The sequence below is a fragment of the Prinia subflava genome, chromosome 9, assembly GCF_021018805.1.
Source record: "Prinia subflava isolate CZ2003 ecotype Zambia chromosome 9, Cam_Psub_1.2, whole genome shotgun sequence".
NCBI lineage: Eukaryota > Metazoa > Chordata > Aves > Passeriformes > Cisticolidae > Prinia > Prinia subflava.
Window position 1 is genome coordinate 12,219,698 of NC_086255.1, and position 24,487 is coordinate 12,244,184.

The 24,487-nt window shown below is 39.9% G+C and overlaps 1 protein-coding gene across 1 annotated transcript; it reads left to right on the forward strand.

Moving 5' to 3' along the window:
• The first annotated feature begins 362 nt into the window (after positions 1-362).
• Positions 363-18,925, forward strand: PCGF6 (polycomb group ring finger 6). Its single transcript, XM_063405383.1, has 10 exons — positions 363-845; positions 1,803-1,902; positions 3,178-3,274; positions 3,832-3,887; positions 4,740-4,799; positions 5,405-5,513; positions 6,813-6,840; positions 7,407-7,505; positions 11,317-11,403; positions 16,680-18,925. The coding sequence occupies exons 1-10, from the start codon at positions 501-503 to the stop codon at positions 16,728-16,730; spliced, it is 1,032 nt and encodes a 343-aa protein (XP_063261453.1). The 5' UTR covers positions 363-500; the 3' UTR covers positions 16,731-18,925.
• Positions 18,926-24,487: the final 5,562 nt, after the last annotated feature.

Sequence of the window (24,487 nt, forward strand, 5' to 3'; positions counted from 1 at the left end):
AAGTGACAGGAGAAGGGAAAATGGCTTTAAACTGACAGGAAGCATGTTTAGATTAGATATTAGGAAGAAATTCTTTACTGTGAGTGTGGTGAGGCACTGGCACAGGTTGCCCAGAGAAGCTGTGGATGCCCCAGTCTGGAGATGTTCCGGCACAGGTTGGATGGGGCTTTTAGGAACCTGTTCTAGCGGAAGGTGTCCCTGCCCATTGCAGGCGATTGGAACTAGATGATCCAGGGTCCCTTGAAACCCAAACAACTTAATTATGTTGCAGAATTAAAACCTTATTTTGAATTAAACTGATATTTGACTGAGAGTCTTTCGGGACAAATTAAGCGTTCATTGACGAGTCGCTTGGGAAAAAGAATTTAAAAAAAAAAAAAAAAAAAAAGCGCCTTGGGGATATAAACTCCAAACCGGTTGAGGCTCACCGCAGGCGCGGTAGCGCAGCCGTGCGTTCTTTAGAACTACATTTCCCAGCGTGTCCCGCGGCGTTCCCACGCATGCGCCCCGGGCCGTGGACAGACCCGTGCCAGCCCCGGTCCGTGGACATGGAGGGAGACACCGGATCCGGGGTCCCGGCGGTGTCGGGCGGGGATGGATCGGGCACGGGACAGGGCCCGGGCCCGGCCGATGAGGACCGGGACATGGAGGGAGCCCCCAGCTGCTCGGGGTCGCGCTCCCTCCCCTTCGAGTTCGAGCGGGGTCGCTCGGAGTCCAGCGGTGATGAGGACGACGACGACGAAGACGACGAGGAAGAGGAGGTGGAGGAGGAGGAGATGGAGAGCGACACCAGGGCCCGGTTCGGAACGGGTGACGGGGAGCTCGACTCGGACGACGACCGGGAGGTAAAGGAGGCGGGAGGGTGCCCGGGGCACGCCAGGCCCCGCTCCCGGCGTGCCCCGCGTGTGGTAATGGGCTTTTTATTATTTTTACTATTTTATTATTTTCATTATTTATTTTAATATTTATTTTATTATTACCCAGGTTCGTTTAGGTGAAACCCTTACAAACTGTCTCATTTCAGTGAAACCCTTACAAACTCTCGGCGTGGCTCAGAGGGTGGTAGCCGGTGGCACGTGGGCAACGTGAATGGTGGTATTGAGGGAAAGAAAGCCCTTTAGCCGGGCTTTGAGACCAGAGGAAACTGAGAATCTAATGTGTCACCTCCTTCAGACACACCTCACATCGTCGCTACCGAAGAAATTTGTTACTTTTTGAAATAATTACTATTCAGCCAGGAAAGCTGTTTAGAACTCCTTGTGTGCGTTCCTTGTAAATGTTCTTCATGACCAGGACTCAAAGCAGTGAAATTTCAGCCTTTGCTCCTATGTGTATTTTTATAATCTGTAACTGTGTGCACAAACAAGAAATTACTGTCTCTTGTTATACAATCTCTCTGTATCTTGATATGGGACTCCAACTGAGCATTGCTGAGCATTTTCAAATAACGGTGTTGTTTGCCACCCCTATCCACTTCAAGCTTGCTGGCTGTGTGATATTTTGTCAAAAGAGTTTATCTAAAAGTTTTCCCAAAATGATTGTTTGAAGTTTTCTTTTTAAGTATGATTCATGAAACAAATTGGGTTACTGTTGTCAAAAAGCTCAATTTAGAAAACTAGGTAAAAGTCTTTAGAAAAGAGCTGTATATGAGGAGCAAGTGATCTGTTAGGAAAACCCATTCCTGTAACATACTGATCTCATTTTTTCCCATGGTTTTAAGGCTATGGTATTTTGGAAGCTGCAGTCAGGGAATTTCTTGGCTTAGCCTGTGTATTCAAACTCTTACCAATTTTTGTTTGCAGCGTATGATAAACCTCGCAGAGTTGACCCCCTACATCCTGTGTTCCATCTGCAAAGGTTATTTTATTGATGCTACAACTATTACAGAATGTCTACACACCTGTAAGTATCTGTCAGTATTGTCTAAGGGTTTAGTTGCAAATCCAAACCAATTCAGCTGCTGAAATGTTCTGAGTTCAGAAAAATAATTCTCCGTTCAAAGTGAACATGTTGCTTTTATTCTGTTCCTTAAGCAAGATGTATCTGTGGGTTTTTTAAGCATCAGAAAATTATTAAATCAATCATGAAGTCAGCTTTCCATATTAAGAAGGAAGAAAATGTAGGAAAAGATAAAGCCCATGTAAGACAAAAGCAGAGCTACTACGTACATTTTCTTTTTTTTTTTTTTTTAAGTAGGCTCTGGAAATTTGAGTATGTAACTGAGAAAAGAAAGTTGAGTGGCTCTGCTTTTAATGGACTGGAAAGTTTCCTAAGATGTTGTTGTTGTGAGCTTGTAATTTCACAAAACCCCATAAGCATCTGTGTGGGAGTACCAGTTTGGATACAGAAACAGTGGTCTACACCCATGGGACAGTTTGTCCATAATCTGATGAATGGAAATAGGTGGGTAATAAATAACTGATTTCAGTGTGCTTGTCTTGTTATTTTTCCCCCTTGATCCTAGTGCCAACAGTTTTCCCAGTGCTAACAGAACTTTTTTCTCTCCAAACTAATAAAACACCTTCTGTGAAGCTGACTCTTTCAGCCACACCTGTGTTCATACCTGAATCCAAGAATCCTGGTTTACTAGATCTCCCAAACGTTCAAACTGCAGAGGGAAAACTTTCTCTCTCTTTTTTTTCCCCTTTTTCGGAGCACTACTCACTAGTTCGTTCTATAGCAGGAAGTATTCAGCACAGTTTGCAATTTACAAAGAGGCACAACTGTTAGTAAGGACAGCATAATGTTACAAATGCAACTGTGGTGGTGTCTTAGAATTTTCCTGGTAAATACTATGGAAAAGTTTCCTCTGTTCAGGCTGATGAGGAGCTGACTTGATAATAGGTTATTTATTCTAGGTATTTCCACTTAGTAGCATTCCTTCAGAATTTTTAAAGGGTTTGTAAAACACAATGAAAGTGGCAGAGTTATGATTTCTGACCTTGTTTTTACTGAAAGTGTTTGTAGGGTGCATTTTAGCAGTCAGAATTCTGCCTTAGCTCTACTCACATTCTACACACACATTGAACTCTCACCCATGCATCCATTGGATTAGGAGTGTTCAGTGACTTCATTTTGTCTCCGACAAATTTTGTATGGGAGGTCTGGGTGTAGTGGAGAGCAGATGGCACTGTGTAATGAACATGTGACCACCTACGGGGTTTCTTTTCTTTACAGTTTGTAAAAGCTGCATTGTGAGGCACTTCTACTATAGCAACAGATGTCCAAAGTGCAATATTGTTGTACATCAGACACAGCCCCTCTATAATATCAGGTAATAAATTTGTCCCATATTTAAAGATTTGCTACTCGATTTTAAATGTTTTGTTTTACAGACTTGCAGTGCTTTTGCATTTGAAGCATAGGAATGGTTACAAGAAACACATTGTGGTCTTCACTAAGATGAGTTTCACCACAGTAATTAAGATAAAAATACTCTATTGTTTTATCTAGTTTGTATCTATTTCTAGGGTTTGTTACACCTACCCTGGGTATTTTTATTCATTTCCTCAGTGTTACCAGTGATACAAACACTTAACTATTTGCTTTGATTCGCTATTAAAATGAAAACATTTTGGCATGGTATATTTATTAACTCAAAAAATTGCGTTTTAATTTCTTGAGCTGTTCATGAAGGGTGGTGCTTTAAACTTAACATGGTTTCTGTTGGAGCTCTGCTGTCAGGATGAGTATTTAGAGATGTGAAGTTGCTGCTCTGTCACTCCTACATCCCATTTCAACGTTGTATTTGGCATATTCATTACAGTTTAGTGAAACCATTTTGTCTTGCACCAAAGACTCTTCTTTTTTTTATTTTTTCTTATTCCATAGACTTGACCGACAACTGCAAGATATAGTCTATAAATTAGTTGTCAACCTGGAGGAAAGTAAGTCCCTTTCTTTGTTATTTTACTATCTAGAGATTGAAAAGAACAGAAAACAGAGTAATTCAAAGCCTTTTTCTACTCTGGACTCTTTAAAATAATTTTGTGATGTTTGGTTATAAGTAATGAATTAACTGTGACAGTTGGCATCTTTCAGGCTGCTCAATGCTGTTGTGGTAGTGGTGTGTACCTTCTCATGAGGCATAGTAGTCACTGTAGCCAGATAAACATGCAGATAATATTTCACAGTCATTCCTCTTACTTTAGTAGAACTATATAATAAAATTCTGTGTAAAACGTTCACTTGGCTCAATAGAAAAAACACAATTCTTTCAAATGCTTTTATTTTTTCCTCACTGCCATATTTACTTGTCTGATTTTAGATGTGTTTATTGTCTCATCTCATTTATCTTCAGCTCTGGGAGCCAATGATCCTGCACAGTCCCTCTGGGTGGGCTGAATACAATCTAGTGGATATGTATGGACTATAGATGGTATTGCTTTGTATTCCATGAACTCATATGTATATATATAAATATTTGTGTATATATAAATATTGTATTAAAGTACTATGCTCTATGTGAACATGTTAGAAAATACCATGTCATGTCATGAGGCATGAAGGATACTAGTTTATGCAGCTATTTCAGTATTATTTATGGCCAGTTTCTCTGATTTCCTTCCTGTATTTACTAACAAAATTTTAGTCTGGGTTTCTTGAGTATCTCAGCCTCACAAAACACTGTGATGGTGAAGATCTGTAGAAACTTGCTCTAACCATTAAAAATTGGTCAATGAGAATGGATATTCTCAGTATCTGAAACATTTCAATCTGCATTGTGTGTTTTTTTTCAGGAGAGAAAAAACAAATGCATGACTTCTATAAAGAAAGAGGATTAGAAGTGCCCAAACCAGGTGAGCTGTAATCACTTTGAGAAACACTGTTAAGGAAATATTTACCATATAATTTATTCATATGGACTTCCTCTAACACATTAGTTCACAACTGAAGATGGAAGTACTACTGGAGATATGGGATTCTTAGTTATCTGGAAATTATAACTTGTCACAGATCTCAGATTACAAAAATAGATGAATTGACAACACTCAAACCCTGATCACAGCTGAATTATTTTAAACTACATATTTTCTTTACAACCAGGAAATATATGTAAAATGTGCATTAATGTTATTTTCTGGCTGTTAGTAAATAATAGAAATTACAAAGGAGTAGAAATGGGAGCTTCAAAGTCTGCTAAACAGTGAGGGATTATTCTAATTATTTTGTGTCTTCCTATCAAACAAAGTTCTTTGTAGAGTGCTGGGCTGAAAGCTATTAAAATTCTGATTCACATACACAGCCTAGAAGGCAGGAAGAGCTGACTTAGTAATAAAAAAGAGGATGAATTGCATGGACTTTTTTACCTGGTGAGCTGTTCTGTTTTGCTCAGTGCATGTCAGTACCTTATGCTGCTTTTATTTCAAGTTATCTTTGCATTTTGTCTGCTTGAATATTTTAGCTGTCCCACAGCCAGTTCCACCCAGCAGAGGAAGACCTCGAAAGGTTCTGGGCTCAGTGTTCCGGATCCCACCAGAACTTGACATTTCCATACTCCTGGAGTTTATTGGGTGAGCTCTGGGCAAATGTAAGAGCAACTGACTGACATGAGGGTGCTGCTAACATGTGATGGACCATTAACTGGCTCTTGGTTTTCATTAAATGTGCATTTCTTCCATCTCAAATAGTAGTGGGGAGCCAGTTTTAACTTACAGTGCAATAGCGACAGCCAGCTATGCACAGCTAGATGATGCAGATAATTACATGTTTAAGATGTATTTTCCTGTAAAAGTAGCTACCTAGGATGTACAATTTCAAAATGTAGATGTGGGGTTTTTTTAACAAAGTCGTGCAGTCTCAGTAAACTGAACAGAGAAATCCCTGTCTGTGCCAGTCCCTGTAGGTGGCAGCACCGTTAACGCTGGATGTGCTCTGAGGAAGCACTCAGCAGCTTTTAAATAATATAAAGTTTTTAACATAATGAATCCACATACCTGCCTTAATTTGAGTGTTCATTTTCTTCATGTCTGACTTGTAGAAGTCAATTTAGACCTCAGACCTAGTAAACTTGTATCTGCCTGAGAAACAAGATGACTTTTCAATCTGTTATATTTGGTTTGTTGGTAGTTTTATTTTAATGCCCAGCATTGGCCCCAAAGCAGGTAATACTGTGCCAATACCATCTATACCACGTGGAACTGTTCAATGTTGTTTTGTTATTTATATGGAGGGAAGCACAGAATGTTTCTAACAAAAAAAGATGATGGCTTAAGACCATCTACTTTGTATTTTATTCTATTGACTTTTTTAACCTTTGATAATTTATATGGTCAAGATCAAAGAGATTTTCTTGAAAATGAGAGATTAATAAAGCATTATGGATAAAGAAAGCTTGAAATAGACTGGACCAGCCTGAAGAAATTGTTACTTTGAAAGTCTGGCTGTATACACTGTGTCTGTGCAGTTATAGTGTGGTCACCTGTGGCTGTGGAACTGTATCAAAGAAAATGACAGCTGTAGTGGAAAAGATTTTTTGTTTGTTTCTTAGTTCATGGTAGCTTTACTTAACTGTGTCTGATACCTGGTACATATTTAGAAGTGGAGATAATCACAGTAACATCGTAACATCATAAATAGCAGAATTCAAAAGAAAAATGGAGCAGAAAAATAAAGGGTAGGAGAAAAAGATATTTCAGTCCACTATTATTTTATGTATAGCAATTTAATGAAAGGAGGAGCCTGAATTGGGAGAATTAGTTGAATCTGCAAGACTCATAAATCAATAAGTCACTGTTACAATAAAGAGCTTGAGGATATTAATAACTGATAATCTTAGCAATGTTGACTATTTACTTTTTTGTTTTTTTCAGAGCTAATGAAGGCACAGGGAATTTTAAGGTATAAATGTGATTTTCTTTTTCCTACAGCTTACTTCAGAAATAATTATAACTTGAGTATATTAAATTTAGTTTGGTTTTCTTATACTGAGTGCAACTGGAACTTTCATCAGAATAATCATAACCAATCTTGTATTACAGTGCATTTCAAATCTATTGTTGTATAACATCACACCTATCCAGCATTTTTTTTTCTTCTTTTTATCCTCCTATATCACAGTATTTTTTTATGTTCAGTATCACCTCCTACCCTTTCTGTCTCATGCTTGCTCTTCTTTCTGCCTTGTTTATCCTGGGTTTTTTGGGCCACACAGAACATAGGATTGTTTAAAACATTTAAAAGTAATCAATTGCTTATTATTTTTAAATGTTTAAACAGCATCTGGAGTCTTAATACATATTAAGTCCATTCCCTATGAGCTAGTCTGCAGGTAGACTGGAGAAGGGTTCAAGAATGTAAGATGTTTGCTTGTTATTGGGCTGTTGCTTGATTTTGGAGTTTATGAGGGATTAGTGCCAAAACCCTTGGCTTAACTTTAACTGAAAATCTTTATTTATTCTGTGCAGCCTTTGGAAAAGAAGTTTGTGCGTGTTTCTGGGGAGGCAACAATTGGACATGTGGAGAAATTCCTCAGAAGAAAAATGGATCTAGACCCTGCTTGTCAGGTACGTCACTTGCTGTAGCAGTCACAAGTTGTCTGTGCTTTGGACAGATATTTCCATTATGCATTAGATTCCAGAAGTAATGTTAGAGTTTTTTATACAGTAAGGATTAAAAAATCAATTGTTTGCAATGTTGTGATCTGCAAGGAACAACTTTTAACTCATTTGCCATCTCTTCAGATTTTCATATTACCATACTAATTGGACAGAATTTCTCAAGTGCCATGTAAAATTTCAGCCAGTGAAATTCAAAGCCAAGAGATTCTGCTGTTTCAAAGGTAAAACTAGACAGGAAAGTGGGAATGTGGCAGCATACAAAGGCAAAGCGAGCTAATACTTGCCCTTCTTCATTGACCTGCACAAGTGCAATGGTTTTAGTTAAATGAAAATGTGAAATAAGCCATCTGGCTCGTGTGTGGCAGTATATATAAAAGTCAAAAAAACAGTTTTGAAGCTACTGCCTTTGTTGGTTTTTTTTCTACTCTGAGGCTTCAGATTACTTTCAGACTTCTGTATTTGCATTTGCAAATGGATTATGATTTAAATTCCCTAGTTTATCTGAAGGTTAAGGCTTTGTTTATTTTTACCTACCACTTGAGCTGGCAGACTGTAGTTTAGTCTATCTGATGCTTTGTTTTGAACTCTGTGGTTTAGGCAACGATTAATTTTCTGTATGTGTTTATGCATACTTCTAATTACAAGGTCTGTCTTGAATACTCTTGCTGGAATTTGTTGGGAGAGGGTGAAAATAATCTCTTAGAAACTGGAATTGCCAGTAATAGCTAAGTAGGTAACATCTGATAGGAGCTAAATACGGGTTGTGATGTTTGGAGCCCAGTAGATTCTTGTCTTTGGCATCAGAAGTTTTCTTTAGAGTGTGATTTCCTTGGAGCTCCTCCTGCAGCAGCAGTATTCCTTCCTGCTGTTTCTTCAGGATGTTTCTCTAAGGATGAGAGAAACTGCTGAAAGACTTGCAGCTCAGCTGCTTGGAATTCAGTAATGTAGCTGATGGAACAGAAATGTTCCATAACCAGATGTGCATTCCTAAAAGTGTGTGAACTGCAGTCTTGGGGGAGACTGGGAGAAAGGACTCTGTGCTCATATACAGTGTAGTTGTTGATGCCATTTCTTTATGCCAGTCTTAGACCTTGTAATAAAAGCATCCAGGGCTTCTGGAAAGTAAACAGCAGCTAGAGGAAATAGGAAATTCTGACAGGTTTTTGAATAATTAGCCCAAATACTCATGTCAGTCTCTAAAACTTGGGGTTTTCCATGTCCTTCCCTGGGTATGAGCTGGTTTGGAAAAAATTGAAGCTAACTGCTTTCTGGGCCAAATTATCCCTTGGGATGAGTCTTATGTGACGTGTCCCTTGCATGAACTTTTTCTATTTTTATCTCTGTCTTACATAGTGAGCAGGAATTTATAATTGTCTGTTATGTGGTGGCTTTGAGAGAAATAGCTCTGATAGCAGACATGCCACCAAAAGAAAAGAAATGGCATAATGGAAAACCTACTTTATTTTAATAAGAATTTTAACAGAACTGACTGAGTATTCAGCAGATCCACCTTCAAGCTTCCTTTCAACAAAATGTCAAGCTACAGTTACTGCTGTCTCAGCCAATCAGTACTAGTTGGCTTCAAATTTACCAGTCATTTGAAATTTTAGTAAATTCATAGCACTTGTGGTGCTGGTACCTCTTTTGTATTGAGACATACTAATTCCTGTATGACAAGGATTCCTCCTTGTTCCTTCTAGACACATTTCACAACTTATTTTTGCACTGACCTGAGATTTTTTTTTTCATTTTATGTTTTATTCTCTTGTCCTTATAGAGTGAATGGTAGCATAACAATTAGCAGGCAGAATTTCAGGCTTTGGTGCTGGAATTAGGAGATTAAGCATTTGGTATTCAGAGAACTCCAATACGGTAAATGTGAAAAACTCTTCTCAATTTCTTATTAGACACTGGCTCTTTAATGACTGCCAGTTGAAACTGGAGCAGCAGGTACAACAGTGTACTTTCAAACAAGCATTCTAATTCTGTTTTGAGAGATTGTCAGCAGCTGTGACTGTCTGTTTGCATCCTGTATTGGTCAAACGGGTTAGATTTTCTATTTCTGTAGAATATATATAAAACATTTATGTGTTATGGGAGCAAGTTTGAGTTTCCAGTGCCTTATGCTGTAAAAATTGTAGAACTAAGCTTATAAAGCAAAAATAATTAAACTCATGTCTCTAGAAAGCAAAGCAGTCGTGTTTGTCTTCCTGCAGTAATAACTGTAGAAGTTATGAGTGGATGGAAGATAGCAGAAAGAACTGCAGACAGTTCTCCAAAAGGAAAATAAATATATTTTTCAAATACTGTGTTAAATACATCAAATGCTGATGTTAAATATGTGAGTATATAGGCATCAATAGCTAATCAGTATTTACTGTTATGTCCACAAATTTTTTTACTTCCAGGCTTCCTCCTGTAAGCTAAAAGCAGAAGTACTACTAAGCAGTTTACATCTTAAGAAATTAAGAATCAAACACCAAGGGAGTATTCTGCATCATTCTCATACAATACAGATGGTGCAGTAAATTAGTCTTTTTTGAAACTCTGAGGAGTAGAATTCCTGCATTCCCAAGTCTCAGAACAATGTGGTCTGCCAGCATAAATCTTATTAAATCTTCCCATGAAAAGCAAGAGAGAGGTAGTGGGTCAGCCTGCAGAAGAAGACAAATCTGGGGGAGTGGAATAGCTGCAGCACAGAGCACATCCTGTGGTGGAAAGTGGCTGTTTAAGGCAATACGTCATGATATTGCAGTGTGCTCCCCTGCTGCTGCAGGGGCAGAGCTTAGGCAGTTCCCCTCCAGAAAGCTGTGGGACTGCTTAGTGTCAATGCTCTTATCTTCAGTTTTGAGGTCTTGTCAATTCACAAAGGAGAGCAAGCTCATTTCCTTATCTAGAAATTGCTCATAAGGAAAATGTAAGCAAGCTTCAGTTGAGACAAAAACAGTGCTGTGTTAGCTGCTCTAATCTGGAACGTTAGAGGCTGGATTTACATTATGCACAGCAAATCCATGGGAATTTTATGGTTAATTTTTCATAATAATCAAAGCAAGGAATTCAAAATACCTGATCAAGGTTTGTTTTCCACAAAATCATTGTTTTTATGGGCTAAACAAAAGTGCCTCTCGTGGAATTGCAGGCACCACTGACAGAGTTCAGCTGCAGTAGAGGACAGTGCATGGAACTGCTGAGTGTGCCCTGCAGCTGCACCCCAGGAATACTGACTGAGTGCATGCTGAAGGAGGACTGTGGGATGTAACTGCTGACAATGGCATGCACCAGGATGCCCTTTCCTATTAAGGCACATCTTCCAAAGTATTAAGTGGAATTAGTCATGTTTTTTCTCCCTCAAGATAAGAATGAGGGGGGCAATGGCTCTTTCTGTTGGTGGCACAAACAAGTTTCCCTCTTTTGCAACTGATGAATGATGCCAGATGTTTTGTAATCATTTTAATGCATGATCTAAATTCCCATTAAATGCATCACAGCTATTACTAAATAGCTTGTTTCAGTGGACACACCAAACTGAGTGAAACATAAACTGTCCCCTCTGTTCAGCAGTGAGTCCAGGTCAGGGCCATGAAAGGCATTAGAGCAGTGCAGTAGTGCTGTGAATGCTAAATACAGCAGAGGTAATGATGGCTTTAGTGTCTAACATGCTAACATTAAACTCTGCTGATAAAATTGAAAGGGCTTGGATACTGTTTTGCTACTCCAAAGGCAACTTGGACATAACCATGCTTGTGTTTCTCCACAGGTGGATATAATCTGTGGTGATCACCTGCTGGAGCACTACCAGACACTGAGGGAAATCCGCCAGGTCATAGGAGAGAGCGCAGTGCAGGTACGTGGCAGCTGGGGCTTTGCTCCAGCTTCTCTGTTTCTAAACAGAAGACCTCTCTTAGGTAGCACCAGCTTGTCTGAAGAAGTCACTTAGAAAAGTCTCTGTAGTTTGTGCAAAATCATTTTTATCTTGTAAGTAGAGTTGACAGGTGTACCATGTTCTTCTTGGTCTCATGATGTTTTGGGTATGAGGGGTTTGTATTGGTGTTGCTTTTGTTCAGGTGTTTTGGTTTTTTTCCCCAAAACAAGTTGCTGTCTTACCAGTGACAAAATCTACCAGCCATTCTTTCAATTAATATTCCTTGTTTTTCCTCCTTGGCAATTGCATCTCTGTGGGAAATCAGAGGACAAATCCCAAATAAGGCTATCCTTGTGACTGGGTCGGAGAATAAACTTGTTTATAAAAACACAAGCCAAAGATAAAGGGTAATGAATGCAGTAAATGTGCTTGATGCATATTGTATTGGCTCTGGTCACAGCATAAGTGTATGGCCAGCTATTTTTTGTTGATAACTTGCTGTCTTTAGTGTTGCTGGCTTTGCAATTAAGAATGCCTTTTTTAAAAATTCTTTGTGAATATTGTCAAAGAATCTTTAAAGGATCACACCATTTTAGAAGAACTGCAAAAACAATAAAGTACTCTGGCAAGTGCAAATAAGATAGAGATGTAAAATTGTGATATATGGTAAATTTTATCTTAATCTGAACTTGGAAGTCTGAAAAATTAATATTTAATACAGTGGGAAGAAATAGGATTGGATTAGTATTTTATTTGGAAAGCAATCTTAGCAGATAGCAGAAGGGCTAAAATAGTAGCTAAATTAGCTCTCCTCACTTGTTTGTGCACACACATGCACAAACATTTACCTTTAAATTCCTGCTGAGCTCTCTTATGCTACAGGAAGGCTTCTGTGCTGGGGGCAGGAAGTAAAAAGCTGATTTTGAGATCTCTTGGACTTTGCATCACTTGTACCTGATTTAAATCACTAGGAGGGGTCCCAAAGTCAGGGCAGAGGTATTTGGCTCATGTTAATGTTGGCAGGCATTAAAATCTGTGAGGCTTGTGCTGTTTCTGCAGTTGAAGGGAATAAATGCCACAGCTGATGTCTTAGCTGCTTTATAATAGCATGAAGAAGAAATGGAAACATAAGTTTGGGGAGCAGGAGATAGAAACTGGGAGGAAGTGGGCACTGGTTACAAACTTGTTTCTAACACTGTGAGCCATTGTAAGTAAATTCCGCAATCAGCACATAGTGATGGAAGTGCCTTCTACTAAAAGCTTCAGTAGATGGCAGGGGGATGATGTATTTCTCAGTCCAGGGGAATAATCACATCTATGTTTTTAGACTTGAGCTTAGCACAAAAGCTTTTCTTGTATGAGAAATGCTCTTGGGGGAGCACTTCAAGGAATACTGCAGCAGTTTCATTTCTTGTCAGAACTGGGTCTGCCTGATGTCTAGTGATAAAGTACCAGTCAGCAGCTCCACAAAGAGAGCAGTTGTCTTGGGATGCATTCTCCAGTGATATTTCAGATCTCATTTATTACCAAATCAGTATGCTAGCAGTTAATTCTCTCAAGGCTTCTCTACTGGACAAACAAATAGTAAAGAAACATCTTGGCTTATTGTGAAGTCTTGTTCTTTCATAGTCACTTTGTTACATGTGGACCAGCTGTACTGTGACAGTTTTTGACAGGAAATTTGAAAGACCAGGTTCATCTTTAATTTCTCTTCATATTGTTAGAAGATCTCTAAGGATGACAAATAGTTAGGAATGTTGCTTCTTTTTTTATATTGAAATGATTGTGACATTTTCATGTTCTTTAGTCTAACATTATAATATTTTTATAGAAATCAAGAGGATGCATTTCTAGGATTAAAAAAACCTTGGAAAATATTTTTAGATAATCACCCATGAAAAAAAATCCCAATGGATAGGTCAAGTCTAAAATGGTGAGAGTTGTTTGTTTCTCACCAGGATCTGAAATTCAATAAGGGACACAGTTGTCTTGGCCAGTGAAACTACAAGTACAGAGGAGCATTTGATGAATTTTACATTAAACTCCAAGGGCATCTTGTGCCTTTGTAACTTTCCAGCCTTTCCAAATCAGTGTTGGAATGTCCCTAACAGCTCTCAGTAGGATACTGAGACACTGTTCAAAAGTGCTGTTGTCATTTACAGGTTTCTGAGGTTCGTTGTAGATGCTTCATGCAAAGAAAACAGCTTCAGTAGCTACTTCTAAAACAGAAAGTCATTTGAAGGAATAAACATTGAGCTCTTTTATTTAGATGAGTATAACCACTGTTAGAGGAGAAAAATAGCTGCTATTCTGAGTATTGTAAGTTCATTCATGTCAGCAATTATTCTTTTTGCTGGGAAAAGTGATTATAAAAATGCAGATAGTTTCTCTTTGGCAAATATATTAATTTTAATGTGCATTCTTTGCTAGCATTTGCAGTGCAGTATCACATATGTTGTGTGTGATTTGTTGTTCTGAACCATAATCACTGTGGGGTTTTTAGTGGCTTTTACTTACACTGAATGTTTGTTAAGATTTGCTTGTGAAGATTTTGGGTGTTGTATTTCTTTTTTTTTCCTACTGACTAGCACTGTGTAGTGATGCCTTAGAGCTGGAGTAAATGAAAGTCTCCTGGAGGTGCAAGCTAGCAGGATTTTAGCTCTTCTGGATACATTTCTGCCTTTCCAACAAGAGTGGGAAGACCAAGTGTGATCTGATGATAAAATAAATATTCTTGACATTGACCCCTTAGTAACCTGTTTGGGTTGTTTTATTGGAGTAAATAGACAGCTAATTTTTGTGGTTGAATGTATGCATTAATATGTTTATTAATTAATAATAATTATTAATAATAATAAACATAATTAATATGTTTATTTCTGAGTAGCTTATAGAAGGCTAAAAAAGAATCAGGAATAAATCTTATTTAATCTTGTAGATGTCAAGATATTTCAATGTTTCTGAAATTGGGTGGTTGGTTAAATCTTCCTAATTAGCTGAAAGTAGGATTTCTAGCTCTGTTTAGGGCAAAAACATTAAAAAGTCACTGACAGAATTTATAAAATAAGAAACAACTTTGCTTTTTTCTGTTTTAATTAGTGTGGACTTTACTGCAAGGAGTGATCAAAGATGCTTACGGATACTTTTAAAGGATCAGTTTTGTTACCAGGCATTGAGATCCGCCTGTAATTAAGAGTTTGATCAAGTTGCTGAAAAAGGAAACTTGTTATTAACTAAATGGGAATATGACTTCTTCCCTGTATTACCTTCCTCCCCTCTGCTACACAAATGCAACCTGACCCAAGCTGCTGGTTATTTTCACTAGTCTAAAACTGGGCCTTCTCAGAGTTCTGCATCACTGATGGATATAATGAGCTCACACATGGGAAAAGCTAAAAGGAGTCGCCTCCTTGATGTCCTTGGCCCTTGGCACAGAGGTTTGGCAGGTTATAATGGTCTCTCTATAGCTCTCACCTTTTTGTAACCCAATGCTATTGTGCTGATGTTTTGGTCTCCTGAGCTAGGCAGCAAGAGCTGTGCTCTAATGTAATTACTGTGACCTTCTAGCACACATTTCCTGTGGAAGTGTTTTACTCTTTGCTATGGGGTTATTGAATTTGGAAAGTGGGGCACTTTTTGTTGCTGCTGCTCTTAGAGCATGAAAAGGGGGGTATGCTCTGATGTTCTGGGCTGTCAGTTCCACTGTAAAGTTTAGAGCTGGGTGGAAGAGGTGGAATCCTTTGCAATTTTTTAGGTCAGAGTCACAAATATGTGTTAAAGGACACTGGAGAGCTCTGCTTTTCTTCTGGCCTGAGTTGGCCTTGAGATTTGTAATGGGCAGTGAGAGCTCATTCTCTGTTTGGACTTTCTTTTAATAACAGTATCTAGATAAAGCAGCTGAGCATAGATAGAAATGTGTAATACTTTACAAGTGAATAATTACAGAGTAACAAGTGCCAGTACTGGGGTAACTCTCAGCTCCTCTTCGTAGAGAAGGAATTGCAGTGGGTTTGACCTTGGGTTTAACAGGGCTATTTCCTTTAAATGTCCTACTGCCAAATGTACTGTTTCAAAAATATTCACCAAAGGATGCATTGTAGCATTTTCTTCTTGCATAAATATTTATTTCCTTTAAGAAACTGGAAAATAGAGGAAAAATTGATTTTCGCCACAATTTTTCTCCAAAAATAAAGTTTTGAATATGTCTTATTTTCTTTTTCAAAGGAACTAGTGGACACAAGGAATAAGTACCTTTGGGAAGGTATTGCAATGTTTTTATGTGCCAAGAGGTTCCTGAGTAACCTCTTATAACCTGTTCTACTTTGCAATGCTTCTATCCCAATTTATGCTAATCACCTAGTGAGCTAAAGCTCCTGTTTCCTCCTGTATCCTTTCAGGAGTTAGCAATGGATTCCTGGTTATTAACAGGGTGAGAAAATGAAGATAAGCTAGTGAGTTGGTACTAATACGTTATCTTACATCCTATGTATTAACAGATAAAAACATCTGAAGTAAAATATAGTAAAAAATCTAACATCAGTTGGTACTAATGTAGTTCTCTCTTCAAAAAAGAACTTCTTTTAAAGTCTGTTCATATAAGCAGGTGTAATGCAAAGTCAGATTCCCAGTGGGTCTGTGGTGGAAGCAGACTAAGTGCTAGGCCTTTCAGCAGCTGCCTGTGAATTAAGTGACATAAGTAAGACTAATGGGTCAGAAGTGTCCTGTTTCACAAATGAAAGGGATTTTTTATGTCGAGCAGTCTTTGAAGAGGAGAAACATGAGTTAATAAACTAATAGTTTGTCATTTAGAAGTTTTTTAATCCAATGTATCTGTTACTTAACAAATTTATATAGTGGTAGTCTGGACTCTTGTGCTACAACTTTTGGCAGCACCTTCTAGAACTACTTAATGGGTTACATTTTTTTCTGCTCCACAATATCATGTGGAAATCAGCACAACTTGTTAACAAGAGCCTATTTTATGATGCCATTATAACTTTAATATAAAAGCAGTACCAGATTTCACTGGTTTTTTTAACACCCTTTTCCATCTCAAAGAGGAGAGGGGAATACAGTCAATTAATTGCCTTGATCCTTCAAAACTTGCATTCTCCATATGGAAGGGGCTCGGTATAAAATGGTGAGATTGTGCCTGGGGTCCTGCCATGCAGCAATTGTTGTACCAGGTGACAGAAGTGCCCCGTGGACCAAGGGAAGTGCTATGATGAGACAGTTTCTTTCTCTTCTCTTCTCTCTAGGATGGTCTACTTGTACTGCACTATGGCCTGGTGGTATCTCCACTAATTTAAAGGTGTCTGGAATATCAGAAGGCAAAAGAATCTGAAGTCAATGGAGCTTCTTCACTGCTGTTTCTCACCAAAGAAGCCGTCACATTTCCTGTGGCAGGAAGCAAGTGAAAGGAACCACCACTAACTGCTGTGTGCTTGTAATGTAAGGCCTGACTTTACCACTGTAACAAATTGCAGCTTCTGTAAGTACAGCTGTAGATGTTGCTAAGCTTCATGTTACAAATTACTGTCTTCAAATTTCACTCAGCTCAGGGAAATTAAATGCTAAAAGTAGCTAATTTTTTTTTACTTTCTAAAACCACAAGATTTCACAGGGTGAACAGCCTTTTTTTTCTTCTAAGCTCTGAGATTTCTCTTGCTGTCTAAGTGTCTAGCTAGAACAGTGCTCTCAGGGATGATCTTCAATGAGCAGTATAATTTGTTTTGGGGAAGAGACAGTCATTTACCTAAAAAAAAGTATACTGTGATCATCTGTCTTTGGATGTGATTTGGGGAGAGGAAGGAAACTTCAGAAATGCAGACCAAAATAGGTAGAAAATGATGCAGCATAAGCATTATTTTTTGAGAAGTAGCATTAAATTTGTTGTTTTTCTTGAAGAAAGACAATTTTGTTTGCACTGGAAATGTATTTGCTGGTAGTTTGGCTTATACCAAATGGTGGATCATGCATCTCTAGTCTGAATAGAGATGAGCTGGCTGAAAGCTGGTTAAACTATGCATGAAAAAAAAAGTAGCACCTCTTTCTACCTGCTTGCTGTATGTAAACTAATCACTGTCAACCTGATTTAAAATCCATCAACTGACTGGACTGTCAGGAGCATAAATCCATTCACTTTAGCACATACCTCTCCAGCAGCTGTGAAAATGGTCACTTTTTCCACTCTTTCTAATGTGTTTTAGTGCATTGTAGTGGAGACCAGGGTTCAGTAATGTAATACTTGCCTGTTACTACCAGCTTCACAGAGGACATTAGGTGACTTTAATTTTAACATGTTAAAATACTAGATTTTGTGACAACTGTAACACTTCAGATTTTCTTCTGTTTACGATTTCCGCCTTGTCTCGTGCAGCATGAAGGACCAGAGAGCTCTGTGTGCCATGGTCATGCTGCATACTGGGTCATCAGTGTGGGATTCATGAAAGCTTCCATTAGGCACCAAGCTCCTTCCCTACAGTCAGTGCAGGGAAAAAGAGGAGATTCCTTTGGAAGGCATCTCAGAGCACCTAAGTTACAGAACCAGAGAATTGCTAGGGTTGGATGGGCCTCTGGAGATCATCCAGTTCAACTTCCCTGCCAAGGCAGGGTCACCCAGAGCAGCTGACACAGGAATGTGTCCAGGTGGGTTTGGAATGTCCCCAGAGAGGGAGACTCCACACCCTCCCTGGGCAGCCTGTTCAGTGCTCTGCCATCCTCAATGTAAAGAATTTCTTCCTTCTTTCACTCCTCTCTTTCTTTCAGTCAGCTGGTGAGGCAGCGGCAGCAGCTGAGCTAAATCCAGGGTTTAGGGTTTGATTGAGCTGTACAGGGGTTCTGGAGCTTGGGGACACCTGAGGAGCAGCCCCAAGCTCCATCCAGACCTGGAAGCCCTTGGCAGCCAGTCAGGCATGGAGGGGACATTGCCAGGAGCAGCAAGGGACATTGAAAGTGTCTCTAAGGAGCAGAGCAACCCCTTGTGGTCTCTGCTGGACCCTCTCCAGGAGCTCCTTGTCTTTCTTGTACTGAGGAGCCCAGAACTGGACACAGCACTCCAGATGTGGCCTCCCCAGGGCTGAGCAGAGGGGTGGGATCACTTCCCTTGACCTGCTGACCACACTCTTCCCAATGCACCCCAGGGCTGCAAGGCCTCAAATGTATTTGTTCACTGTCAGTCTAAGAGGACTGGCATCCTTTGTCTAAGGAAAGCTTTCATGAATCCTCCCTCAGGTCTTTACAATAAACATTGTTTTTTCTGTGAAGGTGGCACCATAAGAAAAAGAAGTTTTGTTTGAAGTAATTCTCGTGATGCTTCTAAAAAATGTAACAAAAAGCCTTTTTAGCTACAAACTCCTATTTTACTTTTAAAGTTTGTATAAAAGTAGTGTTTAAAATGCAGCAGAAAAGGAGATTATTTTGTAAACAGCTCGTGAGTTGCATTGATAAAAGATTATATATTGTAACAGTAAAATAAACTTTATTTTAGCCAATTTAAAATTGAGCCCTTGTGTTTCCATGCCATGTTTCCTATGTCAGCCTCAAAATTATAGTAGATGATAGTGAAACTGTTGAATGTACTCTGGGGTTGTTAGAATGTCAAATTTCAATTAAGAGGCTGAATGGTGAAGGGTAATTCAATACCAGTCTCCACTGGAGCTAAGTGTGATGCTATTAGCTGGAGTAACATGAAATCTCTGAGACTGTTATTGAGAATTTTGGTGAGAAATAGCTCAGTAAAGAAGTCAAGATGATTTTTTCCACAGAAACACAGGAGAAATAATCCTATCCCTTTTTTCAACAAGAACATCTTTTTGTGAAAGCCACCTCTCAATTTTAGTCTTTCGTGGTTTTGGCTGTTGTTCTTGAGTCCCTGTGAACTGACTCTTTCTCTGCCACTGAAATCAAGGCATCTGCTTCACATACTCAATATTGCCCCTTCCTGTTCCATTATCACTCAGGGATTTGTTTTCAAATTTATAGCTCTATGCTAAAATGTCATTATCAACATAGTCACATTTTAGATTGCAAATTCACCCATATCCTGGCTTGAACTTCATGTCAACAGAAGGGCTGATGTGCAGAGTTTAACAGCTGTATGGAAACTGATAATTAATTCAAATTAATGTCATTCTAGGATGCATTTGACTTGCATGGCCCCAAGGGGGCTGTGCTGCCACTGGCAGTAATGTCAGTGTCAAATTCTGCTTTAAAAAAAAAAAGGGCCTCCTGGGTACCTTCAAAGGATTTTCCTGTGGGGTAAATCACATGCTGGCTAAAATGCAGAAGGCCAACACTCCCTTCTTTACCCTTTTGGTGGCTTAATGAGGAGGATTGAAGGTTTGTAGCCCGTGGTATTTTTGACATGAATGCTTAGTGACCTGTTATTTCCCTTTTGTCCACTTCTCTCTATTTCTTCCTCACCTGCCTTCAGAAAGTGTATTTTTAGCATAGTTTTCCTGGCTGAACATCCTGCTTTCTTTCACCTGAAGGCACTGATGTGTTCCTTCTCTCTAGCGCTGCAGGTCCCCTGGGGCACATCCGTGTGCAGCAGGGTGACCTTTAGCTATTGCCAAGGCTGAGCTGAGGCTCTGTGGTTTCCTGCATAATCAGCCTGCTTGCTTTAAAATGTGCCAATCTTCTTTCAGCTCTCCTGCTGCTGTTTTATTTCTGTTGGTCTCCTTTTAACCTTGGCTTCCTTCCAGCCACTTTTGGTCCTGATGATGGAAGAGCATCTGTAACAAGAGGCCGTCTATGGGATGGCATCTCTGCCCTCATGGGAAATGAGCCAGCCTCGTGCTCTGGAAGTGAGGAAAGGTGTGCTTGGACTCATTCATTATTTTACAGACACTATTGTTTCTTTACTTCATGAGATAATTCTGGTTTTCCTTTCTCATAACCTTCTTGACAGCATCATGGCTAACACAGATCCTTAGTAAATACTGGTTGTGAATGCAGCATAATTCTGAGTTCAGGTACAGACCTGCTAATTCCCAGCAAGAGGAGATGATGAGCCTTGGCCTCTGGATTTCTTATAAATGCAGAATCAAGCTCCAGTCAAATCATGAGCAGAGTCGTATTGGTTACATTCTACCTGTTTTCTTTGCCTTCAGTACAGGTCCAGTGTAAGAAGAAGATAAGGTTCAATAGATGGATGAAATGTGCAGCTGAGCCCTCTGAGCAGAGGGGACCTGCAGTGGCCAGGGGTAGCTGTAATTTATGTTCTGAACATGACACTGCACCCAGCCTGGCTCTGCACTGCCACCAGACTGTGGCACGTGTGAGCCAGGGGAGCTCTTACAGCTTATTTCTGTAGATGTGAAACAGCCAAAGAGTTTTATTGAAAAACCATTCAAGCTTATCTAATACTAGTCCATGTTGAATTTATTTTCAGGGAATCATTAATCATTTATGAGTAATGATTTATGTTAATACATTTTTAACAGTCACTAGGAAAATTACATCCCTGCCGTTTTTGGTTTTACTTCAGCGTGGAATATAATTTGTATGAAATTTGTTGTCAGTACGAATCTGTGGAGGGATTCATTCCAGCAGCTGACAGAAAGACTGCTAACAGATATAGGAGTTTTTATGTATTACATGCCTTTTTTAAAAAGAGATTGTCCCATTGTTCCCATGAATCTTTTAATATGCTCAACAGAATGCACCAAGGGCCAGCCTGAGTGTTTAGGTTCTTAAAATGTACCTTTTAGGCTGTCATAAATACCTGTTGAGAGATGGAGAGGTGTTGTAAATTATGCATTCTCTTCACTTCTGCTTTTTGTTTGTTTTTTCTACCTCGTGGTTCTTCTGTAACACTAATTAGTTCAGCAGAAAGAAAAGCAAGGTGGCCACAAATGGAATTTTACCATGTCTTGTTTAAGAGACCCTTGTTGAATGAGCCAAAGGATATTTACATTGACTGAGGTTTCAGAATGTTGCCATAGATACAGGTTTAATCACTGGACAAGTCAAATTCTATTAATTTTGAGAGAAAAATGGTAATCACATCTGAGCTGAAATGCAATATTGATTACCTGCCCTGCAGCTGCAGAATTCTTGCTGGAGCTGTATTGCTATCCTTACTGGGTTTGGATTTAATGTAAAACAGTGTATTTGTGTCAAATACAGCAGTGGTCTGCAAAACAAATGTTTCCCAAAGTGGAAAAGAGAACTTGCATTTCCTAATTGTGTGGTATAATAGTCTATTTGGAAATGAAAGCTTAAAATGTCTGTTTTCTTCCAAAGGAAACGTTAGCAATAGAAAAGTGGGTGGTGGAGGCTTGGTAAGGATTGAGAGAAATTGTGTTTCTGTGAGAACTGCTTTGGAGCCCTTGGTGTTGAGGCATCCATAACCTCTGTCCTGTGAATGCATTTTCTGGTGTCCAGTAGGGAAAGCTCAGCTTCTCAGTCCATGAGGATGTTTCACCTACGTCCCTGATAGCCTGAAACTGAGAGGGGTTTGGTGTCTTGGAGACTTCCAGTGCTCTCAAATGTGGCTGAAGTTAAGCTGATGAGCATGAGAAATTAGATGGGGAGGATGCAGAGGGTAAAGAGGACATGGAGTCACGGTATGATCCTGTAATCCTTGCTTCCTTAAGAATCTAGCTGAAATGTTTTGGCCTGCTGAATCATTTTGGCTTTAGGCATTGTTATTCACACATCTCTTAGGCCTCCTTGGTAGACTAGGAATTTGCTAATGAGGTGTCATTTCTGGGACTTAGGGCTTTTTTATTTTTTTCTGCATTTCCATTGAAAATTTGCTTAGACTTAATGATGTTCTGAGCCTCAGTGTAAACCTTGTTTTTCAGTCTGATCTCAGCTTTTGGCATCTCCAAAAAGCTTTTTCTTACAGACCACACTTGAGTCTGCATGTGCATCATCTCAGAGAATGACTACGTGTCTGTCAGAGCATTTACGAGGCTGCTCTGGACACTGGAGAGCCAAGAACTTGTTTCTCCTTGTGCTCTCTGGCATGCAGGCAGGCAGCAGCTGCCTCTCGACTCAAAGGCCAAGGAGCAGAGGGACCCTGCTGTGGTAGGAATGGACTTTGGGCCTCTGTTGTTTCAGAACTGATACAGCACCTCAAGAGCTTTGCTGCCGTCAGCAAGTGAATGTGTACCTGGGGCTCTGGAATTGCACTCTGACATTTTCTGAGTATTTCTCTTCTGTCTAAGCAGATGTTTAGCATGTGTTATGCTCTATGTCACTTCTGACCAGCACAGTATCTGCTTTAACAAGGATGGAATTGCTTGTCACAGAGTTGCAGGCTCATGTCTGGCTGAGCTGGGTTTTGGATGAAGACCCCTGCACCATCTTTAGGAGTGCTTTCCCCCTGACTCCCCAGCTCTGCACCCCTTTGGTTCAGCCGGAAGCACTGAAGCAGACCACGGTCAATGAAAACCCTCCCACCCCACCCCAGGCAGTGCCCTGTTTGCATGTTGTGCTGCATTTGCCAAGGGATCCTTATTCCCATAGGCCTGTGGAGTCCTGCATGAATGAGCTGGCATTGCTTGTGCTATTTTGACATAAACTCTGCTTCCAAGTGTCAAACCCCAGTGATGGGGACATTTGATCATTCAGAAACATCTGTTTGGCTGCTGGTGTTCAGGCTCCATGTGGGTCACTCTTTGCAGGAAGAAGCTCCTTTCCTGAAAGAGGTGTCTGTGCCAAGAGCTGGCAAAGAGAGAGTTGGCTGGATCCAGCCAAAGGTGCCGGAAGAGACTGCTCTGAATTGCTTATTGATTCCTTCTTGCTGAATGACAGCATTCTTCCTTAGTCTGGAAAAGGAGATATTTGCATTCCTGCCAAAGGAAAACGTTTGGGGTTTTGGGGTTTGTGGTTTTGGTTCGTTTTTTTTTTTTTTTCTTTGTCTGCTTTTTCTTTGGCTTACTTTTTAATGAAGTGCAGCATCTAGATAAGTTTCATTAGCAAAACTTTTCTGTGTGCAGCAACTTTGTCTGTTTTCAGGGAGCTCTACATCTCCACTGCATGGGCCAGCATCTACATTCAGGGAAAAAACAAGCAGCCAGTCCAGTGGTGGGAATTTGTCTCACTGTGTGGAAGCTCAAGTTCTCCCTAGCATAAAGATGAAGGATGTGCAGTATCATGGAGAAATAGCTGTGCTCTGCTGCTTCCTGAGGTGATGGTGCAGTCCATGTCCACAGCTGTCTTTTATCCAAGAGGTCACAGTTTTATAGAGGTATAAATCTTTCAGCATCTGCAGTGTGAGTCACTCCTTCCCTCTGGCAGCCTGAGTGTTTAACCCAATAAGAAAGATGGGACCACAAAGGAGAATTTATTGTCCTGTTCTAGATTATGGTTTCACTGTAGAAACCTTCTGGTGCATATAAGCAGGCAGGTAAAAGGAGCTGCTCTGAAGAAGAAAGCAATGGAAAAGGAGGCTGGATGGAGATAGCCAGAGGTCAGCATTGGCCACATATTCAGTCCCTCTTTGCTGTCATTTTTCTTCTCATAAAGAGAATGAGTGTAGTCATGGGCCTCTCTATCTGTTGCCCCTCTGTCACCTCTGGAATTTAACACTATGAGACAGCACCAAACTGCTGCAGAGCTCCAGAAATGCAAGAAATCTCTGGGCTGGCCCTCACTTCAGCCATTTTCCAAAATAGTTTCTTGTCCTTCCTGCAGCTCCTCTGTCCTGCTCTGCCACTGCAGGCCCTTCATATTGATATCACCAAAGTAAAATTCCCAGCTTCATTATTAGCATCCAGTTAGCTGAGCAAGCAGGAATTCTGAATGAGGATTGTGCTGGGAACAAAGGACAGGTCAGGCTTCTTATGCTCAAGGGACAGAAAGCAGCAGCACTGGAGAATGTTTGAAATTCAGAATATATTTCATTAGCTGCACAGTCACATCTGCTTTTTATTCCCCCAATGGACAGAGAAATACTGTGTGTTTGCATTTCTTAAGTTACAGATGAGCCAGGAGATATTTGGACATTTCTTGATCTTGTTTTATGTGCCAGTGCCTTGGACTTAACTCTGCAGGTGCTGGCTCCCCCAGGCACTGCCTGGACACCCCGTTCTGTGCTGTTTTGCTGGGGGCT

Bases quoted from the DNA above. Each gene is read 5' to 3' on its own strand.
- PCGF6 (XM_063405383.1), top strand. From the start codon at position 501: ATGCGCCCCGGGCCGTGGACAGACCCGTGCCAGCCCCGGTCCGTGGAC. The intron at 4,800-5,404 runs GTGAGCTGTAAT...TGAATATTTTAG, and splicing joins ATTAGAAGTGCCCAAACCAG to CTGTCCCACAGCCAGTTCCA. The intron at 5,514-6,812 runs GTGAGCTCTGGG...TGTTTTTTTCAG, and splicing joins ATACTCCTGGAGTTTATTGG to AGCTAATGAAGGCACAGGGA.